At 40.3% G+C, this 27,864-nt stretch overlaps 1 protein-coding gene across 2 annotated transcripts; it reads right to left on the minus strand.

Annotated features, from left to right (window-relative positions):
* Window positions 1-377: 377 nt before the first annotated feature.
* Window positions 378-27,458, minus strand: LOC106920814 (estrogen-related receptor gamma). 2 transcript variants are annotated; one of them, XM_014992078.2, is made up of 8 exons: window positions 27,126-27,458; window positions 20,810-21,061; window positions 20,558-20,715; window positions 19,500-19,616; window positions 11,328-11,438; window positions 9,169-9,339; window positions 2,950-3,219; window positions 378-2,869 (listed from the first exon to the last, which is right to left on the minus strand). In XM_014992078.2, the coding sequence occupies exons 1-8, from the start codon at window positions 27,179-27,181 to the stop codon at window positions 2,625-2,627; spliced, it is 1,380 nt and encodes a 459-aa protein (XP_014847564.2). In that variant the 5' UTR covers window positions 27,182-27,458; the 3' UTR covers window positions 378-2,624. The 2 variants fall into 2 exon arrangements, with proteins under 2 accessions (XP_014847564.2, XP_014847563.2); XM_014992077.2 differs by having other exon boundaries at window positions 9,169-9,348.
* Between the last annotated feature and the right edge of the window lie 406 nt (window positions 27,459-27,864).

A 27,864-nucleotide genomic window follows, 5' to 3' on the forward strand; every position in this document is an offset into this window, starting at 1 on the left:
GTTTAAGGTTTAGCTGACCTGCTCTCATCTTAGCAGCTTTTAAACAATATTTCTGCAAAAATCAGAAGCTAAGAGATGGTTTTTTTTTTCCTCCTCAGGATCTCTACATGACAAGGCAATGAGTGCAATGTTGAGCTCAATACAGACATCTCTCTCTCTCTCTTTCTCTCTCTTTGGGCCCACTTTTCGACTTCATTACATTACCGCTGTTAATTATAAATCTTCATCCAACTGGCCTCGGATGGCCTAAATGTGACATCATGGGCCGAACATGGAAATAAGAGTTCATTGTCAGGCTGAGGCAGAATAGACTGCGCCCACTTATTGGCTCTTAATGAATTCCCTTCGCTTTTATTGAGGAAGAAGACACTCAGATATTATGAGCTTTGCATTAAGGGGATCGTCTTTATTGCCCAAGAATCCACCTGAGAATGAAACAGCACTGCTCAGCTCCTGGCAGGGGAGAGAAGAATCCGCTCACATCTGTAAAACCCCCGCTGTTGGCATAAGACATGATGTACATACAGCAAATCTTACATGACAAACAATTAAAACCGACCACATCGGTGCCGTTTGACCCTAAATCTGAAAGGTCGCCCCCCTCCCCTACTCCCTCGCCCCTCTCCCCCAACCACACACTCCTCGTTCGAGATGTGTGGCGGGAGACAAATCTCAGAGACTCTCCACATAACAAACACACGCTAGCAGATTAACAGAGCGCCACCACCGGGTTCCCCAAACATTATGGCTAAAATGAAATCAGTGCACACGTTTGATCCTACACACAGACTGCTACTATAGAAAAGACATCAACTTCTCGCTTCCCTAATTACAGATCTACAGTTCTGGTCAGAAGTTTACAGAAACTTTTCTGGTGTATGACGGTAAGTTTGGTCCTTTAAAGATGCATGTGAACTGTTGTTTTTTTTGTTTGTTTTTTTTCCCCCCCACTGGAAGACTGCAAAACATTAGCGTCGCTATCGAGTGAAGCCGATTTAACATCAACATGGATTGAATGGATAAAAGAAGAACCCCGTACCAAATCAACACCAAATATACAGTCAAAATTCCTCTTCTTCTTCTTCTTATTCTTCCTGGACAATCATTTGAGACAAAGATCACACTATTTGGTCAGTGACAAAAGGTTAGTTTGGATGAGTCAAGGTAAGGCTTTTAACTCTATGAACATCTGTACAGCATGGTGGCTGTGGTGCCGCGGAGATGTTTTGCAGTCATTCGTACTCGTACAGTAAACGGGACAACGGCAAAGGTGACAAAGCAACAGCTAGATGGTTGATACTTGGACACAGTTGGACGTCCCCACACATTTAAACTGGCTTTACAGTTTAAACAAAGCGGGTTAATATGAAGCGTCTGTAATGTTCCTTTTCTCGCCCCTGTTGAAAATGTATGTTGTGCAATTTCCTAAGAAACAGTTAGCAAAGTTCTTAGAGGCTATGCATATAATTAGCCCTTTATGGATCAGATAAAGTCCTCCATAAATTCAAAATTCTTCCAGATTTTAAATAATTAAGAAATATTGAGCATCAACCCAGTTCATTAAAAACAGTTCAGATGAATCATTAAAGGTCCGAAGTTAACACAGCGTGTAAACTTTTGAAGTGAACTATACATTATGGCAGCCATTTTTGTTTGTTTGTTTGTTTTACATGAAGTCATATTACTGTTCTGCACAACGCTACGATATTATGCACAGACTGCACTTCAATGCTAATATCATGATATGGTGTCAGTTATCAGTGCTGCAGCAGAGAAGCTAGTAAAAAAATTATCTCACAATAATATTAGCTACAAATCTTAAAAAAATTATCCTCTAGCTGCAACATCCCCATTTGTAAAATAAAAGAAACAGAACAGAGCCTCAAATAAATAAATAACGCTTTGCTGTAGTACTGTTGCATCGTGAAGATAAGTACTCTTTCCCTGAAAATGCCTGGTAAAATATTAATGCTAGTAATAATAATAATAATAATAATAATAATAATAATCCCCTCCTTCACATGTGCATGAGTGGAGATAGATGTTTTTGCTACACAATAAAGCGAGGGAGCAGGGTTTTATGAACATTTCATAGGCCACATCAAAATATCATGGACATCTGCTGGTATAACTCAATGATAAAGAGTCTTTACTCTTTGGCAAGACTAACAGTATATAACTACCATTACAACAAAGAAAAAAAAATTCTTATCATAAATGTTCTCTAAACGGCTAGGATGCAGATTATACTGCATCAGATTATACCGAAGCCAGGCTTCAAGATGAGCAAAAATAATCCAGAAGGATCTTCAAGTATCAAGTGTTTCTTAAAATGATTTTAAAGAAATAAGGTTTGGCATACAATTGTAAATATCTGAAGAAGGCGCGATTCTTCTGCTTTTAAGCCACCTGTCCCATAAGTCAACGGGTTAGCACACTTGAACCAATTTCGCCGTTTTTATAGGAAACAGGAGGGCTGTGTCTCCAAAAAAAATAAACAAGGAAAGAAAAGAACGTTAATTAGGATGCGAGCTAAAATGGACGAATACACAAGAGTCGCGAACCCACTATTTACCGACACGCCTCGCTTCTTCTCGCAAAGCAGCGGACGGATCTGTTCCTGTTCAAGCTTTGGCCTCGAGGAGCTCGAGGAAGAGTTTGTGCATCGGCACGCGGCCGTCCTGTTTGATGCTGCAGAAATGCTGGACGGCGCGAGCGGCCGTCTGACGGAGAAGAGGGAGGGTCATGATCAGCTTCCCGGCGCGCCGACAGTCCTCGGGGTGGTGCGTGGCCTCGTGGTCCTGTAGGGCCCCGTGAAGGACGTCTTGAAGTCTCTGAACTGCCTCAGAGTCCTCGATTTGCATGGAGTCTAAAAGTAAAAACGGATCAGGTTAAAGCTGTGAAAGAATTTTTTTTTTTGGGATTCAAGAGTCAAATCAAAAGTAGTACCTGAATTTGCGAGAGCGATGGCCTTGAGGAGCACAAACTCCTCCTTTTCCAGACCCATGCTTTTGTACTTCTTTACCAGCTGCAGGATTGCATTGTTCAGATCAAACAGCCCGGCCAGTTTGGACTGCTCCTCGTCCATAACGTAGTCCTCGGCATAAACCAGTTTGTCCTCCATGACCAGCGAGCGAAACGCCACCCGAAGGATCAGGATCTCCATCCAGCCGCTCTGCAGGAGGCTCATCTGGTCGGCTAAGGAGAGGGTGGGGAAGCCTGGAAGAAGAAACAAATGAAAGAGCACAAAGGTTTGACAGAAAGCTCAAGTGCTTTTTTTGTTTGTTTGTTTTTTTGTGTGAAATATCCATTACTATCAATGCAAAATATAACTGCAGCAATATAATTTTACTTCTGAAATAGCCACACGGTAAAGGGCATAGCGAAGGACAGAAGGAATTTGTGGCACATTTGATGAGTCCCTGCAGGACATGCCAACTTTGATTGACAATTACATCCAGCTGGAGGTTATTAAACCCACTTACCACCTCGCATATACCTCCATACACACACACACACACTCACACAGACACAGGTTTACTGTAATTAAACAGAAGATTTTACAGAAAAAGGGAGGGGAGGGCAGGCTGTTTGTATTTTTGACACCATCCTTGATTGTTATCAGAATCCACGGCTCTTTAAAATCCCTGCGGCGGCGCCAGCGGCCCGTTCCCCCCCCCACTGCCCCTCCGAGATGGATTGGAAACGCTGTCAGTGCACAATTTCATACGTCGATAGGGATCAGTATTCTGTAGCAGAGCCATCGATCAGGAGACCTGTGTGAATCTGTGCTAGATGAAATCTCAAGCAAGTTATTGATAAATCGAATGATAAAAGTTAAACTGTTGAAAAGGGCAACGTTTCAGACGAATGAGGCAAGCAAAGAAGTTGTTCACGATAAATTTAAACGAGGCATGACATGTCAAAAAGCGGGACAGAAACAGCTAAATTAAACGCTTTTTGGTTCAATTCGGCCTATAAATATGAAAAGATCCAAAATAAACCACAATTTCTGTCTTTTTTGAGAGTTTCAAATTTCATTTTCAAATCTCAGTTCCCAGTACCAGCTCATTTAAAGTAACTCTTAAGTTCTCCAGGAAATATTCTTGAAGACACCAAACAAATGAGTTTGTTTGCTCCAAACTCTGCATAGGAAACATTTTCCCTCCAGACAGAAACATGTCAAATATACCCTCCAACATTTGCTTGACACATAAAGAGAAGCACAGCTAGTTTATATCACCACATGTTAACACAGTTGTCACCCAGCAGTCGCCTTAATCGCACACATACTCCACAGCCAGTGCTGCGTCGCAGACTCAAAATGGCCCAAACCAAGGAGGGCAGTTGGTCTTTAGCCAGCTCGTCTTCCAGTTTGCCCCTCAGACTTCACACCACATCACTGTCAATCTGCCTGATCTGAGGCGACACGGAGGAGTGGGTGCAGCCAGGGCAGTAGCCCGCCCATCACACTCACCTCCCCCTGGGCAAAGAACTCACATGGCCTGGGACACTTCACCCAGGACCCCGGGCCCAGCAGCAACGGGGGCCGCTGTGTGTCCTGCCACTCATCCAGAGCTGATGTGACACGGCCATTACGCTGCTAGGTAGGGCCGGCCGGACTATTATTCAAGCAGCCTTTTCCCTGTGTTTGAGTGTCTTGTTGCCACCACTTTTCTTTGTTTCATCGCAATTTTTTTCCCCCCTTTTGTTCATTTTGTTCATCCACATTTAAGACTAACTGGCTTGAAACCGTTGTGTACTTTTGCAATCAGAAAAGTAATCACAATATTTATCAAAAAAGAGGGGGAAAATATGCATATAAATTGTGATAACTATACAATGAACTGCAATAAATCAAGTTTGGAAGATGTCATCCTGTTTGCTCATCCAAAACAGTAGTTAGATGTTTCCTCACACATAAACTCTGCTATCTGTATTGGTGTTCGGACTTTAAGTTTCATCAATGTCTATGTTTTGATCATTTCTTTATTGTATGCGTCCCTATTTCTTGCCGTCTTAGTTTGTCCCCTGTTTCAGTTTAGTTAATCTCATTCTTTGTGTTTGTATTTATTCCTTTGGAGTGGTTTTTCTTACAGTTTACCGCTCAGGTTCAGGTTTCATTCTCATTGCTTTGCTTAATTTTTCACCTCTGCCTCAGCCTCCCCTGTCTGCTGTTTGTTCCCAAGCTGCGCCCACTCCCCTGTCATTAGCTCCTCTGGTTCCTTTGTGATTTCTCCTCAGTAAATTCAAGCTCTCAGGTTATGTGGCTCTCCACTTACTCCTTCTCTTTAACTCCGGTTCCCATGCAGTGTTTATACCGTTTGGAAGTTGTTTTTCTTGCCTTTACTAAAATTATGAACTCTAGTACAATTTCTTCTTCCTGTTCGAATTTTGGCCTCTGCTGCTAAAATAGGATCAATACAACAATTATAACATTAAACTGTTGAGTCTGAATCACATGCATAGACTTGAGTTAATAGTGATACCCTCTATGAAGCCTGTTCCTTTGTAAAAGCAACATGGCCAAAATGGAGGCAGGTCTCCAACCACAAGATGCCGGTCCATCTGAAGACTAAAGTATATAGGGATGTTTTGCAACCAAAAGCTGAGAAGTCGTGAGGACTCCAAACCATGCAATGAACTATCGGTGGTCCTGCAAGCTTTGGATCTCTGCCTAAATGGACGCCGGCCACATGGACGACCCAAGAAGGAGCGACTGGGCCAACACGTGAGTTTCCAACATAACCCCCAATTACACGCTCAATCGAGAGAAGTCACCTCCCAAAACAACAAACCATGAAACTGGAGGACGCAAAGAAAATTAAGACACATAGATTAAAGGAAAAAAACCCTTAAATATCCCTCCCTAAATTTGGTAATTCTCAAGTACACGTTCTTATTTCGCGTAGAATTATATTTAGACCTAATGTGTCATTCTGCTCAGAAATACAGATAAAAGGAATTCCTATTATGTGGTTAATCAGTCTGGCTAACTGCTTGCAGTCAGGTAAGAGCAGAAGGTGACGTTCCTTCAGTTGTCACAATGTGTTTTTCCAGGAAAAAATATATATATTCCAACATTTTTGTAAGCATAGGAAAAAGTGTTGTGGCGCTGTCATAGCCAGTGAATCAGAAAACTATAAATTTTAAACCCTCAACCAGTCCATGCCTGTGGTAGGACTGGTTCAGGCTAACTACTCTATCCTTTCTCCAGTTTCATTGTAAAAAAAAAAAAAAAAAAGAAAAGAGAACAGACTTGTCCAGCATCAGCTGGTCAAACTGGTTTGGGTTTACTCATCCAAATCTGAGAAAAATAATGATCAGGCACGTTTCCTAGAACGTAAACAGTTGCCCGCTGAATTTTTCCGACAGAGTATTTCTGCATAATTTTAGAAGCTCTTGAAGGTTTCACAGAGAAACGGGTTTATCGGTGACGGTGTCGTCACTTTTTCCATCTCGGAGTAAAGGCTCCATCATGTTCTGTGAATACAATCAACCCCCCAGGAGCAAAATGCTGGTTTCCATTTAACTTTACTGTTTTTGCCTTTAAGTATTTCTAGTTTTTTGGGGGTTTTTTCCCCCAAACATGCCTGATGGGTTTTGATGGATTAGTGTATTTTTGGTGTCATTTCAGAACGTAAAATGTCTTCCTGTCCCTCCCTTCTCCTGTCCTTTACCCCTCTGGTGGGTATCTGCTGTGGCTACAGCCGCCGCTCACCGCTGCTCCGCTCCCTCAGCAAAGGGCTACAAATATAAACCCGTCAATCGGACTCCATTTGTCTGGGGGCGGGGTTGGGGGAGCAGACGGCAACACGCTGGGAGGGGGGAGATCTATAAAGGGAGGAGGTGAATTTCTTCCAAAACAAGAGTATGGAAACGCTGATGAGGAACAAACAGCCAAATGCCTCTTCTCAAATTTTGAGGAAAAGAAAAAAAAAAGATGCAGGGGAAAATATAGTAGAAAGATACGAGCACTCACACGCGCCTGTTTTGTTTGTTTTGTAAGCATTTCAGAGACAAGACATCAACAAAGAGCCCAGGTGTTTCCCTGGTGATGTTTTGGGTGTGAATAGCACTGCTGATAAAGCGGAGAAAAAGGGGATGATAAGAACTGATTAACCAAGAAAAGCTGTAAAATAGAATCCCGTATTTAAGTTTCTTATAGGACTTTGTGCAAACACTTCTCTGAAGCTTTCCAGTATTTCACCAACAGAAATATACAAGGCATGACCATATGTCGCTAATCATGAAAGTAGTTTTGGTGACTTTTTTTTTTTTATTTGCTTATACGTTTAAACGGGATCCAGGATCTCCACCAAAGTTTTAAATGAAGTCCTTTGGCTTTCTGACCTAGCTGTTAGCCTTTAAAGTATATTTCAGCGAGAAAATTATGTTCTAATTTGTGTTTTTAAGCAAAAGCCTTATACAGTGTAGGATTTCACTTTTTTATGTCTACATAAAAGTTTGAGTTTTGGACTGGAGGTGAAATTAAACTCATTTAACAAAAAGCATTGTCTGTGAGTCTGAGAATTTTATTTTATTTTTTTCAAAAACTTATAAATTAAGCAAGTTATTAATTTTTTTTTAAAAAAGAAAAAAGCCAGCACCATAATTAATAAATGAGATTACTTTGACTGTTTTTTTTTAATCCCTGTGGTCCTACATGAGATGACAGTAATGCATTGCAGCTTTTATGTGTAATATTTTACTGTTCTGAGAAAGTCCTGTATTTACTAGCAGCCTAGTGTGAAATAAAGGGGAACTATTTATTTAATTTATAAGAATCCTTTGAAGTGGCTAATATAAGTGGTGCAAGGAAATGCAGGGAAATTACTGTGTAAGAGCTGCAATTTAAAATGGCTTGAGAGGGTAATGGTGGAAATCCTGCTATTATTAGTCATGTTAAAAACTAGATGGGGCAAGCCACAGCTCCTTTCACTGCACCTACAAAGTACTAAATCCCAAATCCCAAACCCTTTGACATGGGAATCACACTGAAAAGCACTAAAAGTAATCAAACTTTACCTCTTACTTAAAGGATACAATTACAGTGCAGGCATCTCTTCGCAGATACTACCATTTATGTTCGGATGATTACAAAACCTTTACTTTTAAACAGGTTAGCTGCTTCTGGAAAGCAGCGACAGTCACTGTCTCTGAGCTTCGTCACAGTCAGTGAGGTGTACTATGATAATAAATCAACAGCAAGTGTTGCAAGTTATAAGGTGTCTAGCAAGTAGTTTCTGCAACTAAAGCAAGAGTAAATTGAAATTTTTTTAATGCTTTTAAAAAGAAATTGTGAATTTAACAGAACTGAACAGCTTTTGGGGAGTTAGATCAGGCATGAATATACAAACGTGTTTGCTAGTTTTTGGTGTTAAGTTTATTTTGCAGTACCATAATTTTCTGTTATGCACCATCTCTGAACAGCAACTTAATTTTGATGCAAAAAAAAACAACAACTTCTCAATATAAAAAATAAAAAAAATGTTCATCATCTTGAGCAAATGAAAGTTTTGGATGACTCATAACTGCAAAAAAATTTCAATAAAACTCTCCAAACAGAAAATGATGAAAAACTTGACTTTTTTTTCTCCATTTCTGAGTTTGGCAAAATGCTTGCGCTCCCAACACAAACCCCATCTGAACATCAGGCATTTTATTCTAACTACTCAGCAAGAACAGACACACTTCTTCAGCTGAAAGGGGTGGAAAAAAAAAAAAAAAAAAAAAACTCGGCACGTCTCATCTGCTATTTCTGTGACAGAAGACAAGCTCAGTGTGTTCCAAGAGCCAGGAGGATTTCTGTAATTCAGACCTGACAGGGAGGCGGCCACGGCCCAGGAAACAAATTAAAACTTCCATGTGGCCATTGGTCATCTGGTTGGTGTGGGAACACTTTGGTCAGGAAGGGCATGGCACGCAATTTACAGCATGCTGGCATGCACAGACACACACATAGAGGATGACTGACAGATAACAGACAGCCAACCTCCCCCCCTCCTCCTCCCGCTCTTTTGGGCCGTCTTGGCAGTCACAAGTCAGAACAATCCCTTCTCTGATCTGATTAGGGACTTAGTCAACCTAATGTGTGTGTCGGCTTGTGTGAGAGAACTACGAGCGAGAGAGAGAGACAGAGAGAGAGAGAAAGAGGGAGATTCATACCAGGGATATGTTTGGCCCAGCCGATGTTGACCACCAGCTCTCTGTCTGCCAGGTCGCACAGCGTGGTCAGAGCCTTGATGTCGCTCTCGGGTACCGTGGGGTCCGGCATGGCGAAGATGCTCTCCGGCTCGGCTACTAGCAGCAGGGACACCACCTTGTTTTCCACTGAACCTACAAAAACTGCAAAAGTTTATTATTGCCACAAGGTTTTCATTTTTTTCAGTGAGCTAAATAAAGATAGAGAGGGGAAGACATTACTGGAACCGGTCTGAGAACCAGAAAGAAATACGAAACACGCACGGAAAAAAAAATATTTCTGTCGAAGTATAATGGTGAAAAGTGACCCACACCACCAATGGTGGTATTTCCATTACGTAAGTAATTAAGTTAAAATCGCAAGTGAATAAGCTTGTTCACGCGGTGTCATGGCAGCGACAGATCTAAACAGTTATATGAGATATAATCATAATTCAGCCACAGCTAAAGCCATCAGAGGAAACATTGGCGTCTTACTCAGGCATTGCAAAGACGAGCCACTTATACTTGGAAGCGACTATTCATGTAGCATTTTGGGAAATTGTAGTCAGCAAATTTACAGAAGAGATATGAATTCAACATGTTGGAATGACACACAACTTTTTATGAACTGTGTGATGCTGTGAGAGATCTGGGGGAGCCAGCTGCACATTGTCTGAAAAACAAACCATCATCTTCCTACAACTTCCCGCTGATTTTTTTTATTGTTTATGCCAGTAGTAATATTTGACTATTTCTCATGCGACTCATGCAAGAGATACATTTACAGTTTTTCAAAATACATCTATTTTGACATGGCCAACCCCCCGCCCAAAAAAAAACACAAAAAAAAAAAACAAAAAAAAAAAACAACTCATCATTGCTCAAACACTTTTTATAAAAAAAATTGTGGTTTTATTTTTTTCAAAATTGCCATGTTTCCATTAAGCAAATTTACTTTTTTAATTTCAATTTGCACAAATCTACGGTTAATGGAAACACGGCTAGTATTAGCCTTCAAAACTTTTGCTAAGGAGCCGACAATCAAGCTTCATTCAGCTAAGCTAAAGTGCCAGCGCCATATTTGAAAGAAAAAAACCAAAAAACAAAACATTAAAAACTTCAAAAACGTTGGACAGTCACCTTCCAGAATGACAGTGATCACAAACATACAGCCAAAGCTCTACAAAACTACAAAATTCTGTTAAAACAAGGCACATTCAAGGGTAAGACCGATTCAGTCATTTCACCTGCTGCCACCAAACTGGTGCCAAAACAAAGAATAGCCCCAAGCTGGCAACACACAGGACATGTCAGAGTTGTTGTCACCTGCATAAAGAGGACGAAATGCAGCACAGGATGGTGGTTTCCACATTGTGATGAGTGTGTGCGTGCATGTGTGATGTACAGGAATCCCTGAAACTTCCCAGTTTTCTAGGGCACCAGCAGAGTTCAGGCTTCTAATAACCAGAAGACATGCAGGACTAAAGAACTGGAAGGGAGCTTAGCAGCAGGAAATGGAGCTTGAGAAAACAACGGTAGTGCAGATTGATGGTCTGATTGACCTCCGACTCTACCTTGACTAAACTGTACATGTAAATGTAATGACTGATGCAAAATGGTTGGGCCTGCTGATCAGTCACTTGAAAATACATTTTCTGCTATGTTGATAGTCCTTCCTGTAGCAACTGGCTGCTCCAGTCATCGACTCTCATTCATTTGTTCTTATGATTGTCAGACGAAAGACGAACAATTATTGATGAAATCACCCTCAAGCCACTTTTTTGTTCCTTAGCTGAAAAAAGTTTAATTTTATAATGACTTCATTTGACAAATCAAGTAAAATACAGAAGCTACTGTATCTAGTGTCATATTAGTTCATTTTCTTATATAAACTATCTCTCCAGGAGGAAGAAAGGAAAACAATTTCAATGGAAAGTGCCTCTGCCTTTGTCTTAAACGTAAAACACAAAGCTGTTCTCACGTAAAAATCTAAATTTGTTAAGAGAGTAACGGTGGCTTCCCAGAGTTCAAAGGCCTGGCTGTTGCTAAATCTTAAGCACAAACAAAACTTGGAGCTCATCTAACCTTAATTAAGGTCTATGAAATCAGAGGAACAACTTTCCCATTCCTGTTTTACTTACATGTTTTTTTCTGTGGCAAGCTGTTCTGTGGGTGCAGATAGGGGCTGTTCTCAGCATCTATTCTCCTCTTGTACTTCTGTCTGCCTCCTCGAACCCGGTCCAGGCGCACGCCTACGTATGTAAACATAAGCACAGGATGTTAGTGACGATGTTTGCTTAGCCACACCACAAATACATAAATACACAAACACTCGGGGCCCTCATATGATAACGTTACATGTACAGTAAATAAAACAATCCATACAGGTGCATCCCCAATACATTGGAATATCATTGAAAGGAAATGTTGGAAAGTACACAGAGCTATATATTTCAAGTGTTTATTTCTGCTAATATGGATGGCAGTCCACGAAAACCAAACACTCCCATTTTCAGATATTTGTAATGTTTTGTAAGCTCAACGAGAAACATTTTTATCATAGAAATGTTGCATTCTTGATAAGTACATCCAGTATATTTTGTCTTCTTCCGCGTGAACTGTGGCATGGTTTATTAGTTCAGTTCATATGCATTTGTACGCATTTGGGGGTTTCTCGTCTTCCTCTTAAATCAGTCACAGTCATGCCGTGGTCATTAAAGTAGGTACTTTGGAAAGGTCCAATGTTCTGCTAAAAAAAAATTTTTTTTAAATCCATGATTATCTCCATAAAGCTTGTCACAAGTTGGAAACTGAACATAAACAGATGACCGAGACCAGCAGAGTGGATGGCTCATCAAATCCTTACTAACTGTGTAAATTTCATGCTGGACTTCAAGCAAATGAAAAGTAAATGTATATCTTTGCACCACTAAACAAACTCTTTATTCTCACAAGACAAGTTAATTGCAAAGGTTTGTGTGCAGTGACTCTTGAATTGACTAATTTACTCCAGGTTGTGGTGATGTCTACAACCTTTTTCAACAATTTTGTTTTCCTTCCACTAAACTTTCAATTCATGTCCTTTTCTTATGGCTATAATTATCAAGATATACAGAAATAAACACTTGAAATATATCGCTTGAACACTGATTATAGTCAAATTTATTAAAATTCACCTAAATTATTTTTTGTCAAAAGTTTTCTTCCTTTCTGATAAATAAATTAATTGTAAATTAATTCCAGAAAATTTCTCAAAAGATATTTAAAATTGAGCAACTTACATATATAGTAAGATCATCCAAATTCAAGGCTCACTATGATTTCAAACATCTTCAACATCGCTTGCTCTGCCCCATTTGGAGCCAGAGCAGCGTTTGACATTGATGCGACATTTAAACCAGTCGGTCAACGAGCGAACGGCTCCCACGTTAAACCCAGTAAACCATCGGGATGTTGTCCAGTCAACAGCCCACATGCGCTGCCGATCTCAAGGAGACCGGACAGGACGGGACGGGCCAAATGCTGGAGCGGCAACATGCATCCTGTAAGATGACACCCGAAAACCTCGGAGGGGCCGGTGACAAATGCTCATCTTAACAAGCACTGCGACAACGTGATGACGGAGATTTAGGAGTGCGTGCGTGTGTGTGTGTGTGTGCGTGTGTGTGTGTGTGTGTGTGTGTGTGTGTGTGTGTGTGTGTGTGTGTGTGTGTGTGTCAGCCAGGAGAGAGGCCGGTCATGTTCACAGCGGAGGAACAGACACACTGTGAGTCTCACCAACTGCGGAGAAAATGCTTTATGCAGGGGGTGTGAATGTGACTCAGGAAGCCTTCAGTAGTGGTGTTGGGTTTCTGGGTCTGCAGAGTGTAAATAGCCATAGTGTCCCTGAACAGATCTATAATGGCATCTGTAAAGAGACACATTGAGGCTATTATTTCCCCTCTTGACACCTCCCAGCAATATTCCATCCCTTTAACTTATTATTCTGACTTGTACAGATATTTTCACAGAGCACACAACAAAAATTAAGGAGCAAAAAAAATAAATAAAAAAATGTCTTCTTAATCAGGCGTGTAAAGATTTGTGGGGTTTTATCAGTTCTGTGCCATTGACTTGTAAAGCTATTTTGTTTTATTTTATACGTCTGCCATTACTACAACTATAAATTTGATATAATGCTTTATCAGTTAATGTCCCATGAACAGATATTAAATGCAAGAGAGGATTGTGGATAACAGTGCTGGTATGAATTATGTGCCTCACAACCCTTATGACAAGTACAGTACACTTAAAAAGAATATATGTTATCCTGAGAAATAAAACGTGTAATCATTGTTATCTTTGAAGATCCCATTATGAATTAAATCTAAATTAAAACATGTTTCCCAGCAAAAAAAAAAAAAAAAAAAAAATCAGATAAAAATATTCAGATTTCCTGACTCATTAAGTTCAATGCAGCTGCCTGACTAGAATGCCATGTTCTCTTGTCTTTGCCATTTTGAAGAACACATAAGATAAGCATGCCTGTTTGCCAAGGAGAAACAGGTCACGAATAAATAAAATTCATTAGAAAAAATAAAGTGTATATAAAAAATGCTTCAGTTACATTTATTTGATAGAAATTGTTGGGTATGACAACATTTGGGAACAAAGTGGGTTTTTTTTATATATATTGTTTTTTAACTGGGACTTTCACTGCACAAATGCCATAAAAGTAAAGTCATTTTTGTTGCTGCAATAAAAGCTTAATTTATTTTTGAGGCTTTAAAGACATCTTTACTTGAGGTGAGGTGGCCATAAAGCAGCAGAATGCTGTTTAGTAAATATGACTGCTGCCACAGAAACAAAACTAACATATTGTTGGTTTGCAAGCTCTGATTCTTCAAATTGTTTTCAGATTTTGGTCACTTTTTAAAACGTACCCAATATTTTAATATTTTTGAACAGAAACCTTTTCTTCAGCTGCCTTTCTCATCTTTAAGAGTTTTATTTTAAGTGTCCCGCTTGCTTTGTAACAGCTTCACGTTTCCTGAACTGTCACATTTATAATCCACTTAAATAGGGCTACGTTTCACCAATCAATGATATCTACGTGCAGGAGGTCTCTGAGAGTTATATGACTTTGATCAGGAGTCATAACCTCTCAGCTTCCACTTGCCAAAGGGTCAGCAAAATGTACACTGACAGCTGTTAATTCTGTTTTGTTTTGTGGTTAAATGAAAGAGCCTTGACTTTCAATTCCTAGGTTTTAGAATGAAAAAAAAAATATCTAAGTTTATGAAATAAGAATAAATCAAATCAACTGTCCAAAGACAGACAGGACCATAAAACAGATCTAAATCCTTTTGATAAGACTTTTACATGCAGACACTTGTTACATTTAAGCTTTTGTCAAATCCGACGGATCCCACAATAAACCCTTAGCTTTAAACAAGTTAAGTTTCAAATCTGAGCGAGGCCATGAATTTGAATGTACTTATGTCAAATTTAAGTTTTAAAACATGAAAGATGCTGAGGACCGGTGTTTAAAATAACATTTTTTTTTTTTTGAGACAGAAATTATTTAATATAAGCACAAAGAGTTCTTGACTTTAATTGTTTTCTTGTTGTTTATGTAAACGAGCAGTTAGTGACACATATTGTATCCATTACAGCCTGTTGTGAAACCAAAATAGAAAATAATGGCTATTCATCACTTGCCGCACTGGCATCATATAACTGGAAGCCTCGATGCAGAAACCAATAATTGAGAATAATTTAGGGATTAAAAGACACAGATGTGATACCAAGAAGTCATAATCGTGTTGTCGTTGAAGTAAGTTTTGTAAATAGTTTAACAACTTGAATAAGCACGATGTGCTACCATGTTTCCCATAGCCAACCGAACACTCAACCTAAACAGAGACTTAAGTTTCTATTTATATATTTTGTATTATGGGTGCCCAATATTGTTTCTGATACACACAGGAAAGATGAACGTTTATAGAGGGAAGCTTCTTTACTAGTTGTCACTAAATCAAATGCAGTGCTCCTTTAACCATACTTTCATATTTTAAAACTTAACCAGCAGAAATGTAACTCTTGCATATGAGGCTCTTTGCTTAAAGTAAAAAAAATTGTCACAATATTTAGCGTATTTAAGCCACTTCACAGTAAAAATGATTTTCTCTACATTCTCTTCTTTTCTTGTGTTCACTTTCCCCATATTTAATTAATCTTTTGATGATCTGACATCATTTAGGGTTTGAGGACTGGAGACTGTACTGACTGGCACAGTGTTTTGATGAGATGCTAAAATCACGGCGCCGTATATCTCCCAACTACAACTACAACAGATCTAAGGCGACTTGGCGTTATTGTCTAAACGTGAAACTTTTTCCCAGTCAACATTCGAAAACACCAGCAGCTTCCAAACAGAGGTCTCGTGTAAGCATAGCCTTAGAGTGTAGAAGGCTAACATGCTAAGCAATTGGACAAGTATTAGCTCTTCATTGACAAATATTAACTTGACTAAATTTGAATTTAAATAAATGATTTATAAGCTGAAAATTTAATGTGGATTAGCGTCCAAACTGTTTGTTTCGTATTTGCTGAATGCTTGAGTTACAGGCGAACTAAGTTTTATTCAAGTGTTTGTGTTCTGCTATGACGGAAGATAATGTCAAAACTAAGTATAATGTTTCATAGTGGAATGTGCTGACAACTAAAAGGCCAAGAATAGCTTTGGTGGATAACAAGAGAGAGACACACACACACTACCTCATTGTTCTTCTGGACTGCCCATCAGCGTTTGATAAGGACAGCCACATTCATCATAACAGCCATTCTTACAGCATTTCCACAAAAGAAGCTTTCCGGTCCAGAAAACAGGTCCCACAGCATACACTCATCTAGTTCAGCCTGTTCTCCACCTCCATCGCCGCTGCCTCCATGTTCCCACCACAAACAATCCCACGCATCTCAGATGTGGCGACACATATACGGCTTTAAAGTGTTACCGCATCCTAAACCTTTACACTTTTTGTCACATTGCTTCCTCAAGCTCACATCTGTTTTATTGCAATTTAAAGGGAAGAGAAAAGAATGCATGATTTTCAATTTCTGCTACAAATAAATATCCAAGAGGTATTCTGAATTTATATTCATTCTCTGTTTCTCTTAAAAAAGGAACCTGAACAAATGACTGAGTTCAGAAGTCACCTAAGGGTTAGATTAATCCAAAATGACACATTCTCACAGAGAACTGTTCATTGCTGCAAACCTACGCAGATAAAGCCATCCTTCGAATCTGACAGGACAAAGCAAACATGTGGAAGAAGGTGCTCTGGTCAGATGAGACTAAAACCAATATACGAAATGCAACATGTGGCAGGGAACCAACAACGCCAACATGGAGGAGACCGCGTCTTAATGCGGGGATGCAGATGAAGCTGAGATTCTCCTTCCATAAAGACAACAACTCCAACCATCCAGTGAATACCACAATGAAATGGCATTCACTTATAAAATAATATTAAAAATAATATATTTTTTTTACTTTACAGTTGTATTTTGTGTTGTTTTGTCACATAACATCCTACAAAAATACTTTGGAGTGTGCAGCTGTGTTGTGGTAGTCTCCACACCTTAGTGGCATCCGATATACAACAGATAGCTTCTTATTGGCTGATGTAAATGGTGTGTAGGGTCTGAACCATCTCAATGTACAAACTGCGCAACTTTAATACAACTAGAAAAGGAGGAAGGATATATTGTCTTTATTTTGCAACCATGGTCCTATTGTCCTAGGAAAGTGAAAGCTTCTGTGGAAACAGTTACCTAAACGGGGCTTAATCAAATCCTGCCTGGGGTCTATATGTCTTTTAGCTGCTCTTTTAATATGGCTCTGACTCTCCTCATTAAACTTCACAGCTCCCTCTGTCTCTGTTTACTGCGGCCTCTCCAGGGGGAGAGGGGGCATTACGAGACACGATGAAGCGCGTTACGAGGGCGCTTACGACAGGAGTTACGAGGGGCAGTTCGCGTTTCATGGAGGTCCAGGAATCCCACAAGGCATCTGGAGGAATTTATGAGGCAGGGGGACGAAGCAAAGGGGGGGCTGAGAGAGGTGGGATGCTGTTGATGCCTCAACCCTATTAAAAGCAGCTAATATAGAAAAAGATAGCACTGTGGAAAACACACCGAGGTGTGAGTGCGGATCTGAGATCTTGGTGAGGCGTTTAAACGTACACGGAAATGTGTAAACGTGCTATAATTGGTTGCATCTATAACTCACTGTGCACATACATGCTGCAGCTGGAAGATGCTGCTGCACATTCAGGTCCAAATAGGAAATAATAAAACCTCTTTCAGGTCTACACCAGTTGGGGTTGCTCACTTTCAAAACATTTGAGACTATCAGAAATTGTGAACGTGTCTTTAGGAGGTAAAACTAGAACCGTGTTTCTTATTGAAGAACAGCTGAGGAAAAATGGCTACAAACTGAGCTTTAACTTTCTCCATATAAAAGGTTTATAACCTCCAGTTTGAGTCATGACTTTGGTCAAGTACTTTAGTTAGCACGCTCCTTTTGAGAAAAGCCAATCCATGTCAGGCTTTAGAACTGAAATGATTTGTGCCGAAATCAATAAGACAATCTGGAGCTACTATCGTAAGAAAACTTCATTTAAAATCCCCAAAGAGGGACAATAAAATCCCAGACTAATGCAGCTGTGTATTTTATAAATCCAAAGTACTTGGTTGTGTTTTAATTATATTTAATATAACACCTTGAAAGAAACTGAAAGCTCATGAACGTATGTTTTGTATATTGCATTATAAATTGTAATCTAATTTAGAAGCTGTTTTTGGAGAAACAACTTCTTCTTGGCAGGGTGGTGACTAAACGATGTGGTTTAATCACAACACCAGCAGCTAAACAACTCCAAGCACTTCGGTAAAAGTCACCTGAACGGGTAAGATCTGTGATGGGGAAATACTTCAATTCAGATATTACGATCGAAACAAAAGCAAAAACAAAAACAGGACCGGACCATATCTTACACAAACATTTCCCGAAGGTGACATTAGCTGAAAAATGGAGAAAAAAAATGGAGGAAAAAAAAGAGCACAGAAAAGTAGAAAATGTTGAAAACATTGTGAAACAGGTCTAGTAAAGTGCAGGATACCTTAATGTGCTATTTTCATTTTTCCTACATTATCTACTTTACTTATTATTTACACACATCATGATTTGCAGACATCAGTCACTTAGCATAAACTGACAGGCTTTTACTTTCGTAATAAATTAGGGATTTTTCCTGAGATCAAACTGCTCAACATTTACACACTCAGGTGTTTTATCTCCGCTCTCCTCTTTGGTAACTCTCCTAAGCTGCACACAGCAGGAGACAAGTGGCCAGTACAGTAGGAGGCTGCTAATGTTTTCCTCTGTGAGTCACTTCTAAATCTGGACAACAATATGTCACCAGGCAGCAGGCACACAGGCAGACTAAAGGAGACTATCTGCGGCATGTGCACAGACCCACTTCAAATATTTATCCAGACGTGATAAAGTTTCATAGTAGAAAGCGGGTTAAAAAAGAAAATTATTGTAGCCATCAAAATGTTTCTGGAATAAACACTACAAAGATTTTCAATTGGGTTCAGGTTGGAACTTTAGGAAGGACATTTCTGAAATTTGTTTTTGTCTCCTTTGTGCACCCCTAACCATGCATCTGTTGATTTGAGAAGGTGTTCAATAATTTGCATCCTTCCTTTTGGTGCAATGCATCAGATCAATCTGTAGCTAAACTGACCTGCAGCGTGATACTGCTACCACCATGATTGATCACATTGGTTGTTAGCCTAAACTTAACTATTCTTCTGGTCATTGTGGCAAAAAAATAAATAAAATAAAAAAATCTACCCCTTTTCAACTAAATACATAATGACTAAGCTTCCTCCCAAATATCTCTCTTGGTGCTGGAATGTTGCCATGACACCTTCACAAATTGGCAAAAGTCCAGAAACTATTTTGGAGGCCCTGCACAGCAAAGAGGGACATGGTTGAACAGATAAGAGCCCTGTTACTCATCGTGCAGTGCTGCGTTTACTCCACGTACGCTGACCTACACACACATATATTATATATGGCAACACGAGGGTGCTTTCAGTTCACTGTCAATGGAGATAAGTCAGCTACAGCACAGGCACAGTGGCCTTCTCTCTCCATGTCAGAAGTCTATAAGGACGAGACTGAAGCCCCCTGCCAGATTTGCCATCAGATCTATCACAGTGAAGCGAACAGTAAGTCACTTTAATGCACAGCTGACCTTCTCTCAACATGCCCACTGCCAGACACTTCACAAATCGACAGGCTTGGCAGGATTTTCTCCTTCTCTTGGTGATTTCACATTCGTTGGAAGCTGGGCAGCTGTATTCGATGTTACCTGGAGAGGGAAAGAGAGGGACAGGTAAGGAAAAAAAAAGTGGTTGTCAGTGATGTGGAAACAGCTACCTAAACTAGTCTTCCAGTGTTTTGTACAACCAAACAATAGTCTACAGAAAAAAAAACTAGCTTTTTTTTTCTGTTGAGTTTATTGTCTTGGCATCTAAACTCCATTTTCTTTTTCGGGGAACTTTCATACTCAGACTGAAACTGGGATTTATTGGGAGTATTTGAAAAAGTTTAATATATTCTCAATAAAAAATTGAAATTTTATCAACCAGCCAAAGTTGCCGGCTAAGCCTGATGGCATTGAGCCAGTACAGGCCATCTCAACTGCCAGCCTCCATTAGAAACAGGAAGTTTCTGACGAGCCAGACATCAGCTCTCCCTGTCCGATTTGAAAGCCGCTCAAGTCTACCCTTTGAACTTTTCTGCGGCAGCCAACTTCCAGAGCTCTTAACAAGACGAGGCACACCGGGTCCTCGACCTGGGCCCAGAGCCGACAGAGAGCAGGACAATCCCTTTAAAACACCCACACTGTGCGCTTTCAGTTCTCAGCTCCGTGGAGAAGTCAGAGCGAACACATTTAGCACTAGGCAGCTCAGCTATCTGCTGCTTGAAAGCCCGCAACCCCCAACATGTTGACTGTACACACAATGTCCAGCAAGTTTAACCACATATCAGCTGTTTGCAAACAGATCTTTATTTAAAGCCTTTCTGCAGTTTGCAAAAGTGGGAGGCGGAAGCTATGAATTAACTGATCGGGGCTTGTTTACACCACAACAAAAGCTTGGGGTATAACTCCATCTGTGCCATGCTGCTAGTGAAACAGGTTTATATGATGCAAGAAAGCAATACCAGTCATGCACAATAAACTATAAAACCGAGCATCTTTCTTTGCATGAATATGTAGGAGATTTGTTTTCTTTTTTTGACACTTACCCTGGATGGTCCTCTTGAAAAAGGCCTTGCAAGCCTCACATGAAGCCACACCATAGTGATAGCCAGAGGCCACGTCACCACACACCAGACACACCCGCTTCGCCACAGTGCCCAGCATGAACTCACACTTCACTTGGCCCTCGTCATCCCCAAACCTCCTGAATGAAAGTGGAGAGGTGAGGAGAAGTGCGTTCAGTCGGCGCTCGTGGCACAACACGCGAGACAAGCTGAAAATCGATTTAAACACCCAACCTGGTGGTTCCGCCGTTGTTGGCCAAGCTGGCCGCGTGACCACAGAGGCTCGGCGAGTCCAGCCCGTTGTTGTGACTGAGGCCCTTGGTGAGGAGACCGTAACTGGAGTTTGTATCCGACGAGGAGCTACCTGGACTGGGCTGAGCTGGGCTGGCGTCGCCCTGGGAGCTGGGGCTGGGGCTGGAGGGCTCCCGTTTTATTGAGGTGGGACAGGCGGGGTCCAAGCCCCTCACTGACATTCTGCCTGGCTGCCTGGAGAAGACGGGGAACAGAACAAATGATGATCATTCTTAACGTGCCACTGGAAACTCGCATTCATAAGCATGAACGTCATATTGAACCTGGATTTTAATTGCATACTTGAACAATCCTGATTCCAGGGTGCAAAAAAAACATACAGCTACAACGGACGGACGGACGGACGGACGGACGGACGGACGGACGGACGGACGGACGGACGGACGGACGGACGGACGGACGGACGGACGGACGGACGGATGGATAGTATTCACATACAAATGAATTGAGCTCTGAATTACGATGCCTCCCAGGCGAGTCTTTTCTGAGGTTTTTCCTCTTTATGTCAACAACCCTAAGTGCTTTAACTGCTTAAAGCACTTAGTTAAGTTTGCACATCCTTTCATTGGCCTATCAAACCACCCTTCCCTGTGTTGTCTGAACCAGCCGTTTGGGATCGACCACATATGCAAAGCCGCAGTGCATTACACTACTTTGTTTTTAAAGGAGGTGATTACTTAAGCAAACTCAGGGAAATAGGAAAGCCCGGGATAATCTACTCTGTTTCCTGTCACTGATTTTTTTTTTTTTGTTTATTTTTGTTTTGTTTTAATATTTGTATTGAGTGTTATGGCACCACTTGTTCTTGTTGTCTCAGCGATGCGTTACCTGTCAAACACATCATAACCGAAACAAGTTAAGAGCTTGTTGTAATTGTCATCGTAGTAGGAAATGCAGTAGAAAGTTAAAAAAATAAAATAGTTTCTGAAAAATGTAGCTTTTTCTTATCAAAGTGAAGGAGGTCAAAAACTGAGAGATCTGGGACTGTTTTGATGTTCTGATGTGGAAATATTGAAGCAACATCCTGACACAGCTGAAAGCAAGTTAAAGTTTGGGGTTGAATGAGTTTTTTGACAAGCTAATCATGCTGACAAATTAGCTAGAAAAGTTACTTAATGACAGCAAAGTCAATGGTATGAGGTGGCTTTGCACACCAAGTCATGTCCCATATTCTTTTATCTATTTTTTGTTAAAAAAAAAAAAAAGATTTAAAAAAATATACCAATAAAGGTTTGTGGGGTCTCTATTAAATTTTTTGAACTACTTTCAGTGTAATGCAGGGTTTTAAACATTTTCATATTCTAATTATTCTTTTAGTATTTCATTAGTTTTTGAAGGACTCTTAGCCAAAGACAATAATTTAAATAAAAAGCTCTATAAGAACTTCCAGAAACAAAATTAGCTCTTTAAATTTCTAAATGACAAAGAAACAGCACACACACACACACACACACACACACACACACACACACACACACACCCACACACACACACACACACACACACACAATACAACAATTGCCATTACTTCTACCGTAATATCTAAACAGTAAGAGATGACCTGCATGCTAAATCATGTGTCACGAACCTATTAATAAGTAAAGAAGTGACCACAGCAGACTCTCTGTCACCAAGCTGAGGAGGAAACCAGCTGAAGTGTACAGTGGCCCCGCAGGCATGCGCCGTGCTCTCACACATCCTGAAAACACCCGCATACTCCGATGGTGGCATCAGACTTTTGTGCCTGGCTGTAAAAATAAGGAGCTTAGCCCGTCTCCCCTCTTCACTTCACATGAAGATTCCTGCAATCGCTTCACACGTCGCAGCACACATGTCTTCATAAACACCCTGACACATACTTGCACGCAACTGTTTGTCGCCAGGCCCAACTCTAAAAGGAGACTGCAGGTTCGCTTTTGTCTCGCATAAACTCGCGCATGCACACGATATGTGCACCTCTCAGTCTCCACTCTCTGCATGGCGAGGTGGACGTCCAAGTTGATCTGTTTCCTGCCATGTAAATGAGTCTTCCCATCAAAGGCTATTTGGTAGGCAAACAGGCTGGCTGTTTTAAACCACCCACTGAGCAAACCATGGCCACGCGCTACTGACCCCTCTATGGAGCCACAAAAGCAAGCGCAAAGATGCACGATAAAAGACACACTTAACTTAAGATAAAACAATGAGCAAGAAAATATTTAGAGGAAAACCGCAGGAGAGGAATCACTGTAACTGTTTAACAAAGAGTGGATATTTCAAAGACTGCCAGTAGCCAAGAGGCTGACCTTTTCTGAATATGTCAGATATGTCTGTGTACTAACTATGACACATAAATGCTCACAGAAGGATAAAAAGACATTTTTGCAGCATGTGCACAAAAATGACGTGACATGACAGTTCAAATAATTTAAAACTGTAATGTTTGTCTATTGATATTTTGATCTGCAGACCAGAGTGTAAACACAGAATAGAGATCAACTAAATTTCTTAATAGTTTGAGTATTAGAAGTCCACTCTTCTAATTTAAGCTCAGCAAGCTGGTTGATTAGTCAGGCTATCTGCTGAAACAGCCACACTGCAGTCAGCCGCTTAACAAACATCCCGCCATTTGGGAAACTGGGACTAACTGTGTTTTCTGCTAACATAGAAAGAATGTACCTGCTTTGAACTAAGCATAAGTAGTTAAGGTTTGCAGAATGTGATACATTCCACCACTTTATTGTCATTTACCTTTTTCTAGTACTGCTGAGTAGGTAGGGTTCATTAATTTAATCTGGGCAACCTGCCAGGTAAGAAATATTTTTTATTGGGAAGTTTTGATCAACTGTTCTCCAAACTTTGCCGTGGTAACTTGTGTCCAGGCTTCCAGTTACAAGACTCTCATCCCCTTGCCATTTCCAGTCTCATTTAAAGAAACGGCACGGAGACGAGAAATCTGTTGTCATCCGTCCATCATAGGTGTTCATGCTGCTTTGCAAAGCCTGACAGATGCATACTTTTAGCTCTCTTGTTGGAATGCATCCCAGTGCTTTGAGTCAATGCTTTGCTTTCATAATGAAATGCTTGATCACTTTGGTAAATTGCTAATTTACAACACCGCATAACCCATCGACATCGCAGCTCCAACGGCCCAGTTCAAAACGAATAAATCGGTGCGCGTCTCAATGGCCATTCTGAGTTATCTCTTTTGTGCCCAAGGATCTAAAACAACACTAACTGCACCTTGGGAACAAAGGATAAAATGCAGCGTGAAATGAAAAGAGATGCAGGCAGGAAGAGGGAGTGGGGAAAGAAGCTGGACAGAAAGAGAGGGAGAGTCCTGTGGCTCATTAACCTGGGAGGGATGGGGGAGTTGAGGGAAAAAAAAAGAGAGAGGGCAACACTTTCTGGCTAATAAGCAGAGCCATAATACAGACAATGGCCCACTGCAGAAGCGAAAAGAGGAGTTGGAGGGAAGAAAGACATAAAAGAAGAGTTAAGTTACCAAGCCAAATCCAGCTATATCCCGGGGCGTGTCGCCTATCCGTTCAGCTCAGTCTTACACGGCCGCAGAGAGGTGATTTAGGTCACCGGGGTCTCAGTAGTGCTTTTTTTTTTTTCTACTAATGATCGAGAGATGAGCGGGGATCAGTGACACCCTCAGCCAACTAAGAGCCTTACGCAGGCTTTGGATGAATCCACGAGATGAAGCATTTGAGGCTGGATCCTCAGACCCGCGGGTTCTGGAGAGAGATGGACGCGGGGGGGTGGGGGGTGATCTGCAGCTGTCATCGCCCTCCTTCCGGTTCCTTTATCTGATTGCTTGTGTCACATGCAATCAGACAACCTGTGCATCCACATGTCTTCCCGTCTCCCTCTGTCTATCTTCTAATTGTCTTTTCTTCTCCGCTGCCGGTGGAAGGTTAATTTCAATCGTGAAACGCTCGCTGCTGAAATCTGCTGAGCGATTATGCTATAACCGATAAAAGCCAAACAGTGATGATAATAGATTCGGCTCTTTGTTTTTGTTTTTTTTTTTTTTGTTTTTTTCTCTCACTCTTCTTTTTAAATGATTACAGAAAATATGGACAATCAGAAAGCAATTCTGTGGTGAGTAATTTAATACCTGCTTTGAACAGCAGCTTTTTCCGAACTCCATTTTCGGGGTAAAATATTCTGCTGGGAAGAAAAACTGGATTGAACACAAAAATTGGGTTGAGTATGTTTTAGAAGCAATCGTCAATAAGATTTAGCGTAGGCTGCATAATGCATGAAATCTCAATTGAAATGCAAAGCGTTTGTAATCACAAACGCTTTTACATTTCAAGCGTCAATATAACATGTAATTTGGCAGTTTCCATTTCGTTCGCTCTTGTTACAGATTTTAGTGACAGAAACGTTAAGGGTAGTGGTTCACTGTGAAAGAGACTAAAATGGGAAAATATAAAACAGTTCAAATAAATTAAAATATTCTTGTGCTGGTATTTGTATAGCTTTCCTAACCTTATTAGAGCTTTAATATGTAGTTAATTAGCTAAAACGCTGTTTTTTAAAATAACATTTTATACACCAAATGGATAATCAGGTTGTATGAGGCTCAAATCTGAATATCTGAGGTTTGCAGAATGTGACACATTCTGCAAACCTGCAAATCTGAGGCTCAAATCTGAATATGGGTTAGGGTTAGGGTTTCAAAACATTTGCTCATTGCAGCTCAACTAATTGTCCCTTTACAATAATCTCACATGCTTTATGTACCTCTTTTTATGAATATTATGGTTTATAGTTGGTAAAAAAAAATAAAATAAAATAATCTATCACCCTGCTGAATGACTTTGTGTTGCTTATAATACAATTTCAAAATAGTATAACATATTTTAAAAAGTTAATGAAAATATGAAACCATGTTTTTGTTTGTTTGGTTAACAGAAAGGTTTTGTTGTTTAGAGTTCAGAAAACACTGGCTAAGCAGAGAATGACCACATCCAACTAAAACTGTGTCTTTGGTTTACTCGGTTTGGTTCATGTGACTTTGGATAAGCGGTAGATAATGGACGAATGCATGGATTCTGAATTTGACTGATTGTTTTTTTTTAACATAACATAAGGATTTTGACACGTAACAGACAAAAATGAAAGGCAAGTGCTTTGTCAGAGGAAGTAGCTTTGGATTTCAAATAAAATTAATCTATTGCAAGATTATCACCGTTTGCACATCGAGACTGATTGAAGCTGATTAGGAAAAACTGGCAGAACCTCGATCTCCGGGTGTTTGTTGAATGTCTACTATCAACAGCATTGCACATTTTCTGTTACTCCTACCTTTGTAAACTTCTCTTTGGTGACAATTGTATTTTGGCTGGGGTGGAGGCCCTGAGCAGCTGCTTAGTTTGCACATGCCTTGGTCTGGCTCTGGACACTTTCCGATCATTATCATGTCTTTAGTAGAAGACGTGCAATTTTATCGGATTGTTACTAAGCTCAAGAACGTGCAGCAAAGTGATCAGAGCCAATCGAGAGGAAATTGACCAACTTCAAACTTTGGCAATTTAATTGATGCATTTCTAGTACTATCAAAAGTGTGCTCTTTGTATAGTTGATGCAAATTTATTACTCCTACATTTGTAAAGTTGACTGTAAGTGACTTTTCTGCCATTCTTGAGCTACACCTAGTGTGGGGACCCTAGGCAATTTTTTGTTTGCCTATACATTGGTCCATCTCTGCAGACAAGGCAGAGTTTTCATCCGAGTAATACCTGTTGATGCATATTATATACTAAGGATCATACTGAAGGCATTATGCCAAATTTTGCCAATATGGATAGCAAATACTTGTATTCATATCTATCAGAGCAATATTCAGACTAGAAAATGTCATATTATGCCATTCCAAACATATTTCTGGCAGTGCATGTTTAGTTAACTACAGGCCATTTTAAAGATACTTTCTAATTCATAGCTAATAAAATTAAGCACGTGTGAAAAAGCTAAATATGATTTCGGTAGCTAAAATTTGAGTAACTGGATTTAGCGCAAATACTCTTAAACACTACGAAATACTGATGAGAGATGTATTATGAATTAAATTACCTCATTCAAGAGATATATGTCACCTGATAAACAGATAACTTTAAAAAAAAGAAAAATATTTTAAATTAATTAAAATATATTAATATTCACTTGACCTACTCAAGCTTTTCAGCTCCAACTCGAGACTTTAAAGCCCAGTAGAATAACATTATAATGAAAATGTACTTACTCTGTGTCAGAGTGGTAGCTGAAACACTCAGGGAGGTACAGGTCGACTAAATCCATGTGCGCTCTGCTACCATACCCAGAATAAAAGTAATAAATTAGAAATGCTTTGTTTTCTTTCTCTCTGTATTAGCACCTTTCACAGCCTAAGCTACACCTGCCCTTCAACTGTTGCTAAATTACAGTTTTCCTGCTTGGGAACTTTCTGTCTCCATCTACTGCCCTCTCCTCTGCCGTGTCTCCCTCTCAGCTCCGCTCATGCTCCGCCTGTCTTCCTGTCACTCTCACTTCTCACTAAAGCTGCTCCCCGCCGCCTTTGTAGTCTGGACGGACAGTTGTGACTGAAAACTGCGGGCTGCCTGTGACCAAAGCGGCCGCTCCATCGCGCAAGCTGATTGGCCGCCCTCTAAGCCAATCAGCTGCGCTCATAGCCACTTGGGCAGGTGGATGTGAGTAACTTGCTGTGCCTATTTAACAGGTTTAAGCTGTCAGCGTGGGATCGTGGATTACAACTTATCAGGCACACGAAATAAATCCAGTTCTCTTTTAATTTATTTTAATTAGAAGATTTTCCATCGATTGCAAAGCTAAAAGTGTTTGTGCACACAATTCACAACTGATATTTTCACAGTTTATCAATGATATGTCTTAAGAGGGCAGTATTGTGTACTTCTCAGTCATATTGTGTCACTTTATAGAAATTTCCTTATCAATTCTTTACTTTGGAAGAGGGATTATTTGTG

Source organism: Poecilia mexicana, unplaced genomic scaffold (genome assembly GCF_051168715.1).
Source record: "Poecilia mexicana isolate PSO_F unplaced genomic scaffold, ASM5116871v1 scaffold_21, whole genome shotgun sequence".
Classification (NCBI taxonomy): domain Eukaryota; kingdom Metazoa; phylum Chordata; class Actinopteri; order Cyprinodontiformes; family Poeciliidae; genus Poecilia; species Poecilia mexicana.